At 49.5% G+C, this 14,702-nt stretch overlaps 7 protein-coding genes across 7 annotated transcripts; 4 read left to right on the top strand and 3 right to left on the bottom strand.

Moving 5' to 3' along the window:
* Nucleotides 1-1,084: 1,084 nt before the first annotated feature.
* ASPVEDRAFT_125784 (ubiquitin-like protein ATG12) lies at nucleotides 1,085-1,721 on the top strand (the record flags this gene model as incomplete). Its single annotated transcript, XM_040806300.1, has 3 exons — nucleotides 1,085-1,325; nucleotides 1,389-1,588; nucleotides 1,662-1,721. The coding sequence occupies 3 exons, from the start codon at nucleotides 1,085-1,087 to the stop codon at nucleotides 1,719-1,721; spliced, it is 501 nt and encodes a 166-aa protein (XP_040663968.1).
* Nucleotides 1,722-3,245: 1,524 nt separating this feature from the next.
* Nucleotides 3,246-4,073, top strand: ASPVEDRAFT_25105 (uncharacterized protein; the record flags this gene model as incomplete). Its single annotated transcript, XM_040809736.1, has 1 exon — nucleotides 3,246-4,073. One exon carries the CDS (start codon nucleotides 3,246-3,248, stop codon nucleotides 4,071-4,073), a length of 828 nt encoding a protein of 275 aa, XP_040663967.1.
* Nucleotides 4,074-4,501: 428 nt separating this feature from the next.
* On the bottom strand, nucleotides 4,502-6,257 carry ASPVEDRAFT_123658 (FF domain protein; the record flags this gene model as incomplete). The annotated part of the gene is made up of 2 exons (XM_040806102.1): nucleotides 4,502-6,135; nucleotides 6,188-6,257. 2 exons carry the CDS (start codon nucleotides 6,255-6,257, stop codon nucleotides 4,502-4,504), a joined length of 1,704 nt encoding a protein of 567 aa, XP_040663966.1.
* A 187-nt stretch (nucleotides 6,258-6,444) lies between these two features.
* Nucleotides 6,445-7,536, top strand: pre9 (proteasome core particle subunit alpha 3; the record flags this gene model as incomplete). Its single annotated transcript, XM_040808953.1, has 4 exons — nucleotides 6,445-6,603; nucleotides 6,668-6,852; nucleotides 6,917-7,335; nucleotides 7,397-7,536. Exons 1-4 carry the CDS (start codon nucleotides 6,580-6,582, stop codon nucleotides 7,534-7,536), a joined length of 768 nt encoding a protein of 255 aa, XP_040663965.1. The 5' UTR covers nucleotides 6,445-6,579.
* Nucleotides 7,537-8,928: 1,392 nt separating this feature from the next.
* ASPVEDRAFT_25102 (uncharacterized protein) lies at nucleotides 8,929-9,264 on the bottom strand (the record flags this gene model as incomplete). Its single annotated transcript, XM_040809735.1, has 1 exon — nucleotides 8,929-9,264. One exon carries the CDS (start codon nucleotides 9,262-9,264, stop codon nucleotides 8,929-8,931), a length of 336 nt encoding a protein of 111 aa, XP_040663964.1.
* A 3,634-nt stretch (nucleotides 9,265-12,898) lies between these two features.
* On the top strand, nucleotides 12,899-13,656 carry ASPVEDRAFT_449115 (uncharacterized protein). Its single transcript, XM_040813165.1, has 2 exons — nucleotides 12,899-12,918; nucleotides 12,977-13,656. The coding sequence occupies exon 2, from the start codon at nucleotides 13,075-13,077 to the stop codon at nucleotides 13,537-13,539; it is 465 nt and encodes a 154-aa protein (XP_040663963.1). The 5' UTR covers nucleotides 12,899-12,918; nucleotides 12,977-13,074; the 3' UTR covers nucleotides 13,540-13,656.
* On the bottom strand, nucleotides 13,298-14,687 carry ASPVEDRAFT_37641 (uncharacterized protein). Its single transcript, XM_040811531.1, has 2 exons — nucleotides 14,525-14,687; nucleotides 13,298-14,416 (listed from the first exon to the last, which is right to left on the bottom strand). The coding sequence occupies exons 1-2, from the start codon at nucleotides 14,561-14,563 to the stop codon at nucleotides 13,754-13,756; spliced, it is 702 nt and encodes a 233-aa protein (XP_040663962.1). The 5' UTR covers nucleotides 14,564-14,687; the 3' UTR covers nucleotides 13,298-13,753.
* Between the last annotated feature and the right edge of the window lie 15 nt (nucleotides 14,688-14,702).

Genomic DNA, 14,702 nt, shown 5'->3' with positions numbered 1-14,702 from the left:
TCTCAAGCAGCAGATCTCCAAGTCGGAGGCGGGGAAGTAGCGCAGCGGCGAGGTGGGCGACAAGCGGGCCGATAAGGCGAAAACGGGGGTACGGTCGGGAAGTTTAGAGCGATAGGAGTTTGATGACGAGCAGACGACAGAGAAAGTGGGTGATCTGGAGGTTAAAAGGAGGTTGAAGAAGAATAAAAGGGAGGAAGTGGAGTGGGGGAAGTGAAAGAGGAGGATAAGACGCTGGACGCTGCGGGACGCCCAGAGGGAGGGTGCTCCTGTCTGGCCGATAACGCCCCCGAACGGGCACCCAAAGTCACGCCAGGCCTCAGGCAGTGCGTCAGGTGTCACAGACAACTCATGATCTCTACTCTCACAAGGCCCTGTAAAGGTTTGCCTGAAGTAAATTTACATTGCCTCGTACTTTTGGCGTTACTTTTGCATCCTGGCCCTTGAACGGCTCTACCAGCGAGTTAATTAAATGCATCGCTGTTCTTCAGATTAAATGATCGTCATCCGCGGAGGCGAGAAGACTGAGGTAGACTGGAAGGCACCTTAGCACCGCGGAATGGCACGACTTCAGAACTACAAGCACTTGTCTAGCCAATTCCGGAGTTCTGTGAAGGTCCAGAGTGGGTTCATGATCGTCAGCGGCTTCAAGATGGATTCTTCAAGATTCAATCTTCATATTCTGGACAGTTTCTTGAAATGATGTCATCTGCCGTCGTTCTCGTGCAGTTCTAGGCCCGTGATTCGAGAGCCGTGCTGCTGGGTGGGCAATTAGGAGGACGGATTTGGGCGTCCAAACATACCGGATCTTGTCCTGGAAGTAGATTGTCCGTACCCGACAGACAGGTGTATTTGTCAGAGGACCTTGTAAGTTTGTAGCCGTGTTGGGTTCCAAAACTTGGGGCAAAGGTTCCGCAAAAGATGGTTGGTGAAAATGGTGCCTCAGGCCATTATCAGGCTGCATCTAACCTCAACAACATAACTAAGCTTCATCCATCACTGCCTCTTCAGCTCCCGTAGGCCTTCCCAGACAATCTTGTGAACTCCTACAGCCGGTTTCATCCACTTGGGCGCTTACTCTGGCAATATGAGCTCCCCATCGTCTCGGATCCCCTCGACTGGCAACTCTCCGAACCCAAACCAGCGCCGACCATCAAGCCGGAAAGAACCCGCAGAGCAAGCCTCTAACACCAAAAATGCACCTATCCCCGATGATGAGCATGGCGCAAACCTACCAATGACCATGTCTGCATCGGTGGTTCTCACTAGTTTACCACGCGATGCTCACCAAGCTTTGGCGGACGCCGAAGCCGTCGACACTGGTAAAGGTATCGCGCAGTTTGACCCTATGTCATCCTAAGTTGCTTTTTCAGTTAACTTGGTTTTTACAGTCACCGTACGGTTTCAACCCCTACCTTCTGCGCCTATTCTCAAGAACAGGGTGTTTAAGATTAGCGCCTCGCAGAAGTTTGAGACCGTCGTCAAGTTTCTGAGAAAGAAGCTTGATTGCAAGGACACAGACTCGGTATTCTGTTACGTGAATAGTGTCTTTGCCCCGGGCCTGGATGAAGGTGTAGGGGGACTATGGAGAGTAAGTGCATCTAATTATTTTTTTATCACTTCTGATTGAAAGGAGAATATATGTCTAATGGCCGGGAATACAGTGTTTTAAAACCGATGACCAGCTGATTGTGGCTTATTCGATGACACCAGCATTTGGTTGAAGCGTGAAAAGACATTACTTTCAACTGAACTCTACTGACACGATCCATCTTGCTTACGAGATCATACTGCCACTCAGCGCTGTTATACAAAGAGCTGCAACGAGACGCCTCTTTATTATAGGCGATACCAAAATCACTAGAACAGTAGTGGGTTTGTCTTGGTAGAAGGCTGCGCCGTCGCAATCTAGAAGCCCAGGATTGGCCCTTGGATTAAGGGGCCGAAGCGGCAGTATTGCCGAGCACGCCTGATGAATGGAAGGAACTTCAGAAATTTTGCATTCTATCATTTGTTTGATAGCCATCGGGTTGGCTATCTCTCGATAAGATCCTGGGAATATCTAAGTCAACATGCATCTATACTACAACTCGAGAGCTAGTTAAGGATAGGCCATCGGCAAAGCTTAATGCACAACTAAGGAGTCTGCCGGCCTCCAACCCATGCTCCTCCGAATGCGAAGTGTGATTAATCATTCTCTCCTTCCTGCCTCCTCGTTCAATGCTCTGCGCGTTTCTCCGTTGGAATGTAGATCATGTTTAATCAGGCCGGCGAGGACTCTGATCTACTACGTAATGCGGTGTACTACAGTAGTATCTCCGATTAGCTTGTCTTGATGCATGTCTCTTGCCGTAACTATATTGTATTGATTATAATTCTCTACATCTTGGGAATGTAAGTGCGCGTTGGCTATATCAACACGCTTTGGCGAGTCTTATGCGGCAAAGTACAGTGCCAATGTACGCGCTCCATGAGGCTGGTACCAAGTAGCGCTAGGGCGAATTCTCAAGGGACGTGAAGGGTCGACAACCCTATCAAGTCATGGCATCAGATGCTGCGCGGTTTCACAAGTGCACCGTTTATTTTCTAGGCACGCAGATTCATTCAAGATTGTCAGCACTGTGGTGTCTTCTGTTTCGGGTCGTTTCATAAACGGTGAAGCTGCAGGTGCCTAACTTTAACGGCCTCGTCCTCGTACCAGAAACACTTTCCGATAGTTCCAAGCAGGTATGTAAGTTGTTCGAGAAGGGTTTCGATTTTTGACCTAGTGGGTAGCAAGTGGGGAGATAAAAGGGGGATTGTGGATTTGGTTTTGGGAGAAGCAGGTTAGGCCAATCCATGTATTCAAATGCCTAACCTTAATATGGGGAGGAGTACGGAGTAGTCGTTGGCCTTCAGGTTTTACCATTGTCAGCCTGTAGCAGTGAAGACGGTCACATTCTCGCCATCATCGGCTGTGTATGATCATCTTCATTAGACAATTAGACAATTAATTTAGTCCTCAATTACTCCTTAGCAGTTCTCCTTGATTCACGTTCACGTGATGAGGTTCGGCAATGCTTGGCAGACGCCAGCGACGCTTTTATTGCCTCCCCGTCGCGTTATTTTTTCGGCGCCTTCGATCAGCTTCTCCATATCCCCGCAATCGAATTCCTCACCAACCTAGCCACAAATTTCCCTAAAGTCTATTTGAACGAGTCGCCTTACCCGCCGTGTGTATCATATCCTGTCAGATCTAGTCAACCGCCATGGCAGACGTCCGATCACTGCTCCGGAGCGAGCTTGCTTCCCGCAAGGGCACAACGCAGACAGGGAGCAACACACCAAACCGTGTCACAAAGAAAAGAAAAGTAGATCCGTCGGACTCGTTGACGCGCAAGCGAGTGAAGCAAACTGATGCCGATCAACTTCTCGCAAACGCCCAAGTTCGCCCGCCGAGCGCCCAGGTCATCGCCGACGCGGATGACGTCGAACCCTCGTCCGACGATGTTATGAAAACGGACACCCCAACTCAGCCCGAGTTTTCAGAGGAAACCGTTGAGACTACTGCACAGAACTTCGAATCTCCGTCCACACCACCTGCCGAGACGACTGCTGAACCTCAGCCCCAAAATATCGACGAGGATGAATGGGCCGCTTTTGAGCGGGAGGTAGCTGCGCCGAGTCGGGCCCCACAGAAGCCTGCCGCGGTTGCGGCTGCCGCAACGATATCAGCTGCGCCTGTGTCTGCCGAGGAGCTTGTCGCGCTACAGGAGAGCGAGAAGGAGTCTCTTCGACGAAATCGGGAAGCCGAGGCAGAGGGTGAGCGCGAAGATGCCGCTCGGTTCCTGGAGGAAGAGTTTGATGAGATGGAACAATTAGAAGAACGAGTGAGGCGGTTGAAGCATATGCGAGAGCAACTGAGAGTGAAACGAGCCACGGAGAGCGCAGAGATGGACGAGGCTATGGTTGCCGGTGCCGCCCCTTCAGAGCCAGCCGCGAACGCCCCGGAGACCACGGCAGATGGTGAAAATAACGAGGACGACGACGATGACGATGATGCTGATGACGACTGGGATAACTGGAGGTTTAGGTAATGCTAATACTGGTTGCGATGTCAACCGACGATAGGGACCGGAACGGCGTCTATTATATCTTATTTTTTTGACCTTTACAGGGCGGTCATGGGCTCTTTTTATTTACACTGATACCCCATACTATATTTTGAAACCCACGAAATGCTTCAGTATCTCATCGCGAGTCGAATAGCTGGCAACAACTGGGAGAATGGTAATCTTTCACTGCATTTGATTTGCGACGGTGGAACCAGATAATTGTCAAAACTAACACCTGAACACTTGATGAACGACTCAAAGAATGTACTCTAGTTATGACAAATCATGTACTCTATAGAACACAAACTGAGCCCACGCTTACTTGGGCATGGACTGGAAATTTAGACTAATTGCTGCACAATGGCCTCCATGTTATGATATATGAGTAGACTGGATAAGTATCAAATCAGCTATTCCGTATCCATCGGTTGCCTCTGTTCTGCAGGCAGTGGTTCTATATGACTGCGTAGTCCACTCTTTCCCACCTTCATAGCCTCTTGAATCTCTACCTTCCCCTCCTCTAATAGATGCCTACCGCGAAGGAGATCGCCCTTCCGTCTTCGTTCTTCTTCCTGCACTTGTCTTTGTCGCTCCGCAAGAGCCTTCTCACGCTTCTCACGCTCTACTCTTCTTTTCTCTAATTCCTCCCTTTGCTCGGGCGTGATGTCTTCTTCCGGTGGACCAGGCAAAGTGGAAATGAACGCCTCTATTAAGGGGTCGCGCACTTTGGGAGACAGTGCGACGTATCTAATGTCGGTCATGATGGCTGGTGTAAGAGCTTCGACGTTAGACGAGCGGTTCAGGTCATGTAACGGTACTGATTTGAGCAGTGCAGAGAGATCAGATTTCCGAGTGCTCTCGGGCATTTTCATTCGAGACACGAGGTCGCGGTATGACTTCTCCCGATCCTTATCCGAGAGCTGGGGGTCTTTCATCTCAGACTCTTTCCTGTACTTCCGCTTGAACTCCGGCCAGTATAGCTTGGGTGTCGCATGATCTTGAAGAAAGGCGAGATACTTGATGCGGGGGTCCTTTTTCTCTTGCTTTGCCTTGCGCTCTCTGATTTCATGCATGCGATCTCGGCTCCAGTTAGAGAATGCTTCACGGCGTGATTTCATGTTTGAGAGCACGGTGTAACGGGTATCCTCTATTATGCGACCTTCTTCAACAATATTCTCCCATGTCGAGAATGGATTTACGTTGAGATCATCCAGGAGGTCACGGAATAACGCTGCGGCGTCCTCATCTGTGAGCGGAAGCCCTTCAGCGCCCTCCTCCCAACCTTCCTCTCCGGGCTCGCCGTATTCCCCAGGATCAAGGCCATATTCTTCACCCATGGCCGCTAATTGGTATTCGATATCCTCCTCTGTAAACTCGACAGGCTGTTGATTATCTTCGCTGGCAGTTCTTTGCCGTTTGAAGGGATGGCTTTCGTCTTCTCCCTCGCTGTCCGTGACCTCGACTTCTTCATACTCGTCGCTTTCTTCGCCCGCGCCCTCCGCAGCTGCGGTTCCAGCCGGTTCACGTTTCAAATTATCATCTTCGGCAGTCGCTGGGGCTTTCTCGGTTTCATCGACTGTTTCGCCGCGTTCGCGTCGCTCCTTCGCCTCCCGCTCAAGACGGTCGAATTCGACAACTCCCTTCAATACTTCTTGCGGAAACTTCCAAAAGCTCTCGTTTGTATCCGGGTTATGGACAAATCGTCTTCCCAACTTGGTCTTCACAAGTGCCCAGGGTTCGCATCCAGGAATGTTATGTTTCGATTTCGGCCTGTCTTCAGGTCCTCGGCGGCGGTCATGATAGGATTTCCCGCCGCGGAATCCACCCCGAGGTTGGTTGTAGCCCGGGGCGCCGAATGATGAGGTACCGTACCCCTGAGGCGCATACGGTGTAGATGAAAATGGTGGTAGCGTATCTGGAGTGAGAAACGGGGCATTGATAACGGGGTCCGGTGCTGACGCTGGGGTGAAAGTTTCTGTGTTAATCGGTTGCGGCCTGGTATATGTAGATTGCTTGGTCTGCGAGTTGTAGTAGTATGTGTGGCCTATCAATTGTCAGGTAAACGCAGTTGATTCGACCGTCGTATAAAGACAAACCTGTGGGAGCTTTATGCTCAGTCCAGCCGGGCGGCAGGGGAGGAGGAGGGATATATGTGGACTTTAGCATTGTAGCTTATACAAATAGCGAGGAAATTAGAAAAGCGACGGGATCATGCAGACTCTGGATCGTCCTAAAAGTCGTTTTGCGGCGGAGGATGAAGCTTTCCGGTTGGGCTTAGAAAAGGTGGTCCGAGCTTGGCGGACGCGCCAGGACGAGAGTTGCCTGCTAATTGAGAGCTCACCCCAACTGTCCTGCAGCTTGTTCCGTCACAGCACCCACCCATCTCCCTGCTTTCCACCACCCTCCTCTCTCGCATCCGTCTGTTTTTCTCGCAAGTAAAGAAATCACATAACGCCGTTTATTTCGCTGCCTCTGCATTTGATTCAAAATGTCACGACGCTACGATTCCAGGGTATGCTAACTCCGACGCTCTTCCCAGCTGACAGCTCCAACTGACCGAATGTCGCTCATTTCAGACCACCATTTTCTCCCCTGAAGGTCGGCTCTATCAGGTTGAGTACGCCCTTGAAGCCATCTCACATGCTGGTACCGCTTTGGGGATCCTCGCAAAGGACGGCATTGTTCTCGCTGCGGAGAAGAAGGTGACGAGCAAGCTGCTTGAGCAAGACACATCTGCCGAGAAGCTTTATACATTGAACGAGTACGCACTCTCTTCCGAGGAGTCTTTATGTGGTGTATTACATAGAGGGCTAATCGTATGGCAGTAACATGATCTGTGCTGTTGCTGGTATGACCGCCGATGCGAACATCCTCATCAACTACGCCCGACAAGCCGCCCAACGCTACCTCATTACCTACGGCGAGGAAATTCCTTGCGAACAACTCGTCCGCCGTCTCTGCGATTTGAAGCAAGGCTACACCCAGCACGGTGGTCTCCGTCCGTTCGGTGTATCATTCATCTATGCAGGCTACGACCCCCTCCGAGAGTTCCAGTTGTACCAGAGCAATCCCAGTGGTAACTACGGTGGATGGAAGGCGACCAGTGTTGGGGCGAACAATGCGAGTGCCCAGAGTCTTCTTAAACAGGACTATAAAGAGGAGTGCGACTTGAAGGAGGCATGTGCCATGGCCGTGAAGGTCCTGAGCAAGACCATGGACTCGACAAAACTGAGCAGTGAAAAAAGTGAGTGAACCCGGTTATCTGTCATGGTCAGCCCTGTTAATCATCTGCTTACCTCTGCTAGTCGAATTCGCAACTGTCGGCAAGACGAAGGAAGGAAAGATCTACCACCACCTATGGAATGCAGACGAGATCAATGCTTTGCTGAAGGAGCATGGGCTAGCCAAGGTCGACGACGAGCCCGAAGCTGGCGACATAAAATAATAGAGTCACTCATTGCCGCTCTTGCCTGACCTAGATAATGCCAGCTATTTCGTTGTTCTTCCACATCCAAACAAATATCGCCGAGACGATGTGCTTCTACATACTCTAGACACGTATATCCTTGATCTTTTAGCATCTTCCAGGAAACAAAGCCATTCAGGTTGTATATGTCGTCTGCTACGGCTGCATCTGAAGCACAACCAGCGTCGCCCACTGGTGACGTGGCAATCAGCGACATCAAGATGAGCGCCAAACAATATGATTCGCATGTTTGCTTCCATTTTCTACCTCTTGATTGATTAAACAACTCCCATCTCCTCAAATTAATGGTCCACGTAGCTTGTGCAGCCTGTTACGTAGAATCCGAATGAGCTTGAGGTGTTGAATAATTTAGGACATTGATGGGTGTCCACGACTATATATCCGATCAAGTGTCCGCCATCTTCTTCTCCAATTTCTGGTCTGAGATTACATGTCTCGCCGATATTATTCCACACGAATTCGCCCAACCCCAATTCAACAGTGAAGATGTACTCACGGATAATTCAGGTTGAGCCCTTTCAATGTGGATGAGTCCGTTCTCGAATGGGTCAAAATATATGTTGAGCACTAGGTGCTTCCAACGACTTGGCTATCCTACCAGCCTTGCCTCTCTTCAATAGCCATTAGAGTTTCTCCATGCCTGCAAGTAATTCACCAGAGACCCTGAATCATTCCACTAACGACTTGACATGCAGATGAGGCCCTGAAAGTCGAATGCAATGCCAAGCAGCTTACTAACGATGGGGTACCGGATCATGTGATCGTCCGATGTTTTGGCATGCGGGGTTGACCGACGACAACAAGGCAACAACAACCTCTCAGCTCCCTGGAATGTGTCATGGAAGAGGACGGTCAAAATGGATGCCGCCGTGAACAATTTTCACTGTGACGCTGGTCTTTCAGCAAACTCCTTTCGCTTTTTGCCTCTTAGGTTCAGACCGCCATAGCTGGCGGTTCTGTCCTGGGGACCATCTGCTCGTTCAGGAATACAGGCGCTTACGGAGTTCCACCTTCACCCAATATGTTAGGGAATCACCAAAAATAGAAGAATTCATTGGATTATATGATCTCGTTAACAGTGTCAAACCGAACTTTTCCTCCAACCATCGTCGGATGTGTTTGGCTTGAAACCAGCTGGAGATGACTCTGTGGCTGATGAGCTTCAGAGCAAGGTAACACATGGTATGGGACACACTAACAAACAGGGGCGCCATTGAACGATTGAAAGCGAAAACAAATGAGCATTACAAAAGAGGGAATCAACAGAAATGAAACGACAGGAATCATCGATATTAAACCCGAAATTTGGGAGAGCTCCTCGGCCACCGATTAGCCAAAAAGCTCACAACCTCATGACAGGGCCCTCTGTTTCTCCTCTCGCTCCCGCTGCAGCTGTTTGATCTCCCTATCAAGATCCATGACCATTTTCTGAGACTTGTCCATGGACGCCACAAGGGTGCTCCCCTCGCGCTTCCACCGGTTCAGCCGTTCAATCTCAACGCCACGTCGACGGTACTTGGTTTCGATTTTCTCGCAGAGACGGCACTTGGATGGGTCGATCTCCGTGGTATTGACCAGCCTCATTCCGCACGTCTCGCCAGTGCGGTATTCGTAGTTGCATCGCTGGGCAAAACTGGTCCAACTCCAGTCTCCGCAGGTGAATCTCTTCTGGTTGTAGAAACACATTTCTACAGGACTTGTCAGCGGTGGTCCGCTCAGATGGGTCTTGATCAGGACCTACTTGTTGGGTACAGTCGTCGTTTCACCTTTGTTCTCGGTTCTGATTGGCTGACTTCGGGTTTCCTACCGCCCAAGGAAATTTGATAGGCTAGGCTTGCACAAGAATTCTTGAAGAATGTTGCAGGTCCAAAGTTGAAACGACTTCTTTCGGAAGGGAAGCAGTTATTGCTTGTTGTTTCTTACGGAGATGTGTGGTCTGAAACAATTAATGATCCATCTCATCAATCTCTGGGAACGGATGGGCCTATTTATGTCTTGTGAGGAGCTCCTATGTCACAGTTCACGGCTTCTTCGTTCTACCACCATTCGCCGTCGATCGAGTCCCTTAGCATGCGACGGCTTATCGTCTACGGCATGCTCTTTCATCACATTCACATCACGCCTGTCGAATGTTTCCCCTGAGAGCCTAGTGGAGACACGAAATATCCACAACATTCCCTTTCTGGGTCAGTCGTAATCGGCGGACGCTTCACGAATGCATGCATCCTGCTGTCGTGGCAGCATGGTTTCTTCTCAGCTAGCCCGGGCATCTGAAAATCCCTCAGCCCGAGTCAATGATTCTCGCTTTAGGATGGTGTTTTGGAACGGTGGCCATAGATTTTCTATCGATCATCCCCGTTTCGTCTACGCATCTGCGTTCCGCATGAAGCCGCTTTTCGAGAACCAAACATCCTTCACACCTGATGGATCAAAGCTCCTGCATGGTTAGGCTGTTACCTTGTGCCAGCTGTCAAGCTGTCTTACATTGGAGCCTTCTTTACCCCCTGGTCAAAGTTAACCTTGCATTCAATTGGAAGTGAAAAATCAAAACAAAACGGAACTAGAAAAAGACTGACAAGAGCAAATGAGGAGACCACCAATCAAGATAAACGAGGAAATGAATTATGAGAAGCGGGGCTCATCAAAAGATGAAATTCAGAAACAATGAACAATTTTACAAATTGTTTATTCCTTTCGGCGTGAGCGTGATCAGCATGCTATCCCGGCCCAACCTTTCAGGTACCCTACCAACCTAACTAGGTTATCTGAATCTTCACTCACAGCCAATTGGTTTGGAAGGGCCTGTCCTTGCTGCTAGCAATGATACGGATCACTTTACTGGGATCAACCTACGGCCTGACTCTGCCCATACAGCTCGTCATACATTGGCCGAAAAGGGTAATAGGACCTGCCGTCCTTGACCTTTGGAAAAAAAAAAAAAAAGAAAGAAAGAAAGAAAGAAAGAAGATTTCTTGTGCTTTGGTATCCATTTCCCGTCTCCAATTTTGTCAGCCTAGGGGTTTGCATTGACCTTTTCCATGGCGATGGCTGTACATGTCCGCATGGTCCCGTTTGGACATCGTTGCCCAAAAATTTCTGCCCTTCGTGGCGAACTATGCGTCACTAGCACCTGTCGATTGGTGTCCGTTGCATCCGTCGCTATCGGCCTTGGAATTCGCTATTCCTCGAATTGGCATGATGGGCTTGGTTTCCATGAAAAGTCGATTCATTCAGCTGATCTCTTACATCTGCAGACAAGTAATCCCGCATCCACCCCCGCTCAGGTGCAGGGTTCAGTTCGGTTCCATACGACCCGCGGTCACGATGATAGGATGTTGCTTTTGCGCTTCGGCCATAGTTGATACGGACTGTGGTACGGTAGACCTACACTCAACCCATGCAGCTGCACTAGAGCTCGGAGACTCTGACGTGGCATTCTTCGTCTGGTCAATTGCGTTCAAATTTCATCTTCTGCTGATGGGGTCTTTCGAGGAAGAAGGCTGTCGACATACGTCGCATGGAAATGAGCCCAGGAGGCTGTTTCGTTCGCTCTCTCTGTTATTGGCGAATAATCGGGCAATCCTCTCGTCCCCGCTTGGCCGGGCGTTCTGGGAGTCATAGCGGTTCCGTGAATCCATCGTTTTGCTGTTATCCTGGTGTGATGGCGAAGGATCGTCGGAGTATCCCATTTGACTGGATGTGCTCTAAACAACGGAATGAACGGAACCATGGTAGCGGTTGATTGCCAGCTCAGACAGATTTTCGAGTCACAAAACAACAACGTTTGATGTCAACCCCGTCTCCGTTCACGAGCCGATCCATTCTCCTTTCGCCACTGCTTCTCCTTCTCTCGGGTTGTCTTACGTCGAGCACGTCTTGTTTATCCCTGACAGTGGCAATTATACTTTCAACAACAAGGATCTCGCCGAAAAACATGGGAAACAATATACGCCAATCAGTCAAGGTCTTCTTACCCTTCGTGGACTGAGAAAAAGTAATGTTAACTCGTTTCTATCCATGGGCCCTCTCCCATCAATTTCCTAGTTATCAAATTCCACTTTTGATGACGTTGAATTTGGATTCGAGAGACCCACATACGCGCTCCGGTACGCCGGGTTGTTTTGATCCCGTGATTGTAAAGCAAGTGTACCTTCTGCGGATTCCGCATATGCCCGTGTTTCCAGGTAACAAATGGAAAAGGTCGATTCCGCGTTCGCGGTTTTAAGGTAAGAGTACTTCTTTGGTGTATCCTTGTTACGTGTTTGGATTGGTTCTTCCGGAGACGCACGCTAATAACTATCAGCAAACCATGGCCAGTAAATTGACCGACATGCTAATGCGCTTATGCATCTAAACGGGATCCCTGCTAGGTGCATTCGAATGCTCTCGGGTCCTCGACAAGGGTCCCGCTCACCGTTCCATGGTGATTTGGGGGCGGATCCGTGCATCTGCAAGTTGGCAGCTGCACCGCTCTGCGAATTCTAAGTTCAGGTTCGTGGTCTCGCTTCCTGGGTCATTCGAGGCCCAGCCGCTAGCTAGAGCGAGCCTCGGTACTACTAATAGTCCAGGTGTGATGTCGATCTAGCCTTGTCAATTATTCAGTGCAGCCTAAAAGATGCCCTGCAACAGAGATCATCGTACCGTACGATGCATCTACGCCTTTCTTTTGGTTTTGCCCGCCGACAACTTTCCTTCGTCTCGATTGATGTATGGGAATTGTCGGTATGGTTTAGACCTCTACATTTCCCCATGCCCATGTATGCCCCGAACCTGCAGGGATATCACAGTGGCGCTCATGGCTCAGTTCAAGAGCCCTTGGTCTGTATAGCCCCATTGACGTGGCATGTCAGAGTTTACTGCCCTCAAGTACTCCAAGGTTACGTGTCGGTTCCTATCGTTTGGTTTTTTGTACCATTCCCTTGCACGAGCTAACTTCGCGACCAACGCTCTGACTTATTATCTGAGTACGGATGTTTTGCTTTTCGAGACGTGTCTCGAGTTATGGTTATCCCGTTTGCCACGTAGTAGGGTGGTCTGAGCCCTCTGAGCCCTCCTCCCTGTAATACCGTGTCTAATGGAAATGAAATTTTGAGAAACTAGAAACTCTCTACAACTGCAATAGTGCTGTGCCGCAATACATATTGGCTTTTCATAATATATGTACTTTGCTTCTCGAACTAGGTCACGTGTAGATATTTTCATTTGGGGTTATGACGTCAATATGACTGGTTGAACAGAGTCCTGTTCTTCCAGGAGCCAGCTCGAAGTTGATTCATCTTGCTTTCTCTTCTCTGGACCCCTATCTACCTCAGAATTGAATTGAAACCTCATAATCGTACGGTACGTTGTGCTTCATTCGAGAGTCCGTTCGAGATGCGCCTAACCAATGATAATCTAGGACCACGAGACCTTATACTTCAACGGAAGTACATTTCAAAACTTTCTTCATATTACTTCTATATTTCTAATTCACAAATCTGAGATAATATCTCGGCGATGTGGAAAGGAATCTCAACAGTTGGCCAATTGGGCCGGGTTGCTAGCCTGCAACCCCAAGGCACGCTCGCCTCAGCCGTGCAGGCCCGTAGGACCTTTACAACCATCCTGCCCCGTCAAGCAGCCCAGCCGCAAGACGAGGAGGACCACTACCACGACCGCAACAAACTAAACCCACAGCGTACGGAAAGCTCTCAATCAGGTACGACGGATGAGGTCGCGAGCCGGGATGAGGCATTTGATCCAACCAGGACCTCGCCTGAGAGCGAAATAGGTGCGTCGAGGGAAGAGACTAGGAGGAAGGGCGATGTTCGCGACCCATTGGATGTTAGTGGTGCGGATAAAGATGTTGGTGGTGCCAGAGATCCGATGGAGGGGGGTGCGCAGAAGAATGTTGATAAGGCGGGTCATAGTGCTAAGGGATGGCCAAGGAAGAATAGGGAGACGAAGGCTGGGAAGCGATAAGTCAATTAATTTGATTTGGAAATGTCCATTTGTTTGGGAGGTTACAGGCTGTGGATAGTCTGTATGGTCGAGTTTATGTTGGACATTGGAAAAATATATTTCTTACACTAGGGCATTATAGACAACACGAGGAGCTCAAAAGAAAGCAGCAAGTAGCACAAACTCATAAAACGTCCGGCTTTCAATATATACAGACTACCTCTACTGGAGAAGTTCATGCCTTCCCATTCTGGATGATGTCGTTGCCATGCAGATACCAGACCTTTTCACTGCCCTCGGGAACATTGCCATCAAGGGCCTTGATTCCAGCATTCACCGCAGCATTGCCAATAACATCGGCCTCCTGTGCCCATCCATCCTTCAAGCTGGAGTGCAGCTTACCAACAGTACCTGCGAAGAACCGAGCTACAGCTTCCATAGGCCGACTCTCATCCCGCTGGCCGGCGATTAAACCCGGTCGAAGAATTACAGTCCTATCGAAATCCAAGGCCCTTATGTCGTTTTCGATTTCTCCCTTCATCCTCATATACGCGAAATTGGACTTTGCGTCGGCGCCGTTGGACGAAATAAGGACGTACACCTTGGTTCCTGCATCACGAGCAGCCTTCGCCATTTCGATATTAAAGTCGTGCTCGATTTTATACTGTTCCTCGAAACCACCAGCAGCTCCTCGTGTGGTGGCGAAGGATGAAATGAAAATAGACGGTGTTGGAGTAAGAGAAGAGAGCTCGCTTGGCCATTTCGAAGTATCGGCGGACACGAATGTCGTTAGTTTTGCATTGGGCGCGGTTGCTGCGGCTTGGGGAGTGCGACGGGAGATTGTGTCAACTCGCGTGACAGCTGGGTTTGCAAGAAGGCTGGAGAGGATATGACCTCCCTAAGAATGTATGAGTTCTCAGGACCACGGATCAAGATTTGTGGTGCGCTTGTATTGATAGCATCTTCAAGGTTGGCCGTGATACAAATGCGCAGTTGAAAAACATACCACCATGCCTGTGGCTCCAATCAAAGCAACGTTTGCCATTTAAATGATTGTGAATGGGTTAGTTCTTTGCTGGCTAGAACAAGAGTTGGGGAATCCCTGGCGCTAAATTGCAAGGAAGCAGAGGCAGTGGACAATGACGTTGTCTTTCACAGCTCGAGTTCGTGGGCTAACTTAGATG

Source organism: Aspergillus versicolor (genome assembly GCF_001890125.1).
Source record: "Aspergillus versicolor CBS 583.65 unplaced genomic scaffold ASPVEscaffold_2, whole genome shotgun sequence".
NCBI lineage: Eukaryota > Fungi > Ascomycota > Eurotiomycetes > Eurotiales > Aspergillaceae > Aspergillus > Aspergillus versicolor.
The sequence above is the reverse complement of the archived record's forward strand: the minus strand, read 5'-3'. Positions and strand labels throughout refer to the sequence as shown.

Bases quoted from the DNA above. Each gene is read 5' to 3' on its own strand.
- ASPVEDRAFT_449115 (XM_040813165.1), top strand. From the start codon at position 13,075: ATGTGGAAAGGAATCTCAACAGTTGGCCAATTGGGCCGGGTTGCTAGC.
- ASPVEDRAFT_37641 (XM_040811531.1), bottom strand. From the start codon at position 14,563: ATGGCAAACGTTGCTTTGATTGGAGCCACAGGCATGGTG. The intron at 14,417-14,524 runs GTATGTTTTTCA...ATACATTCTTAG, and splicing joins TTGGAGCCACAGGCATGGTG to GGAGGTCATATCCTCTCCAG.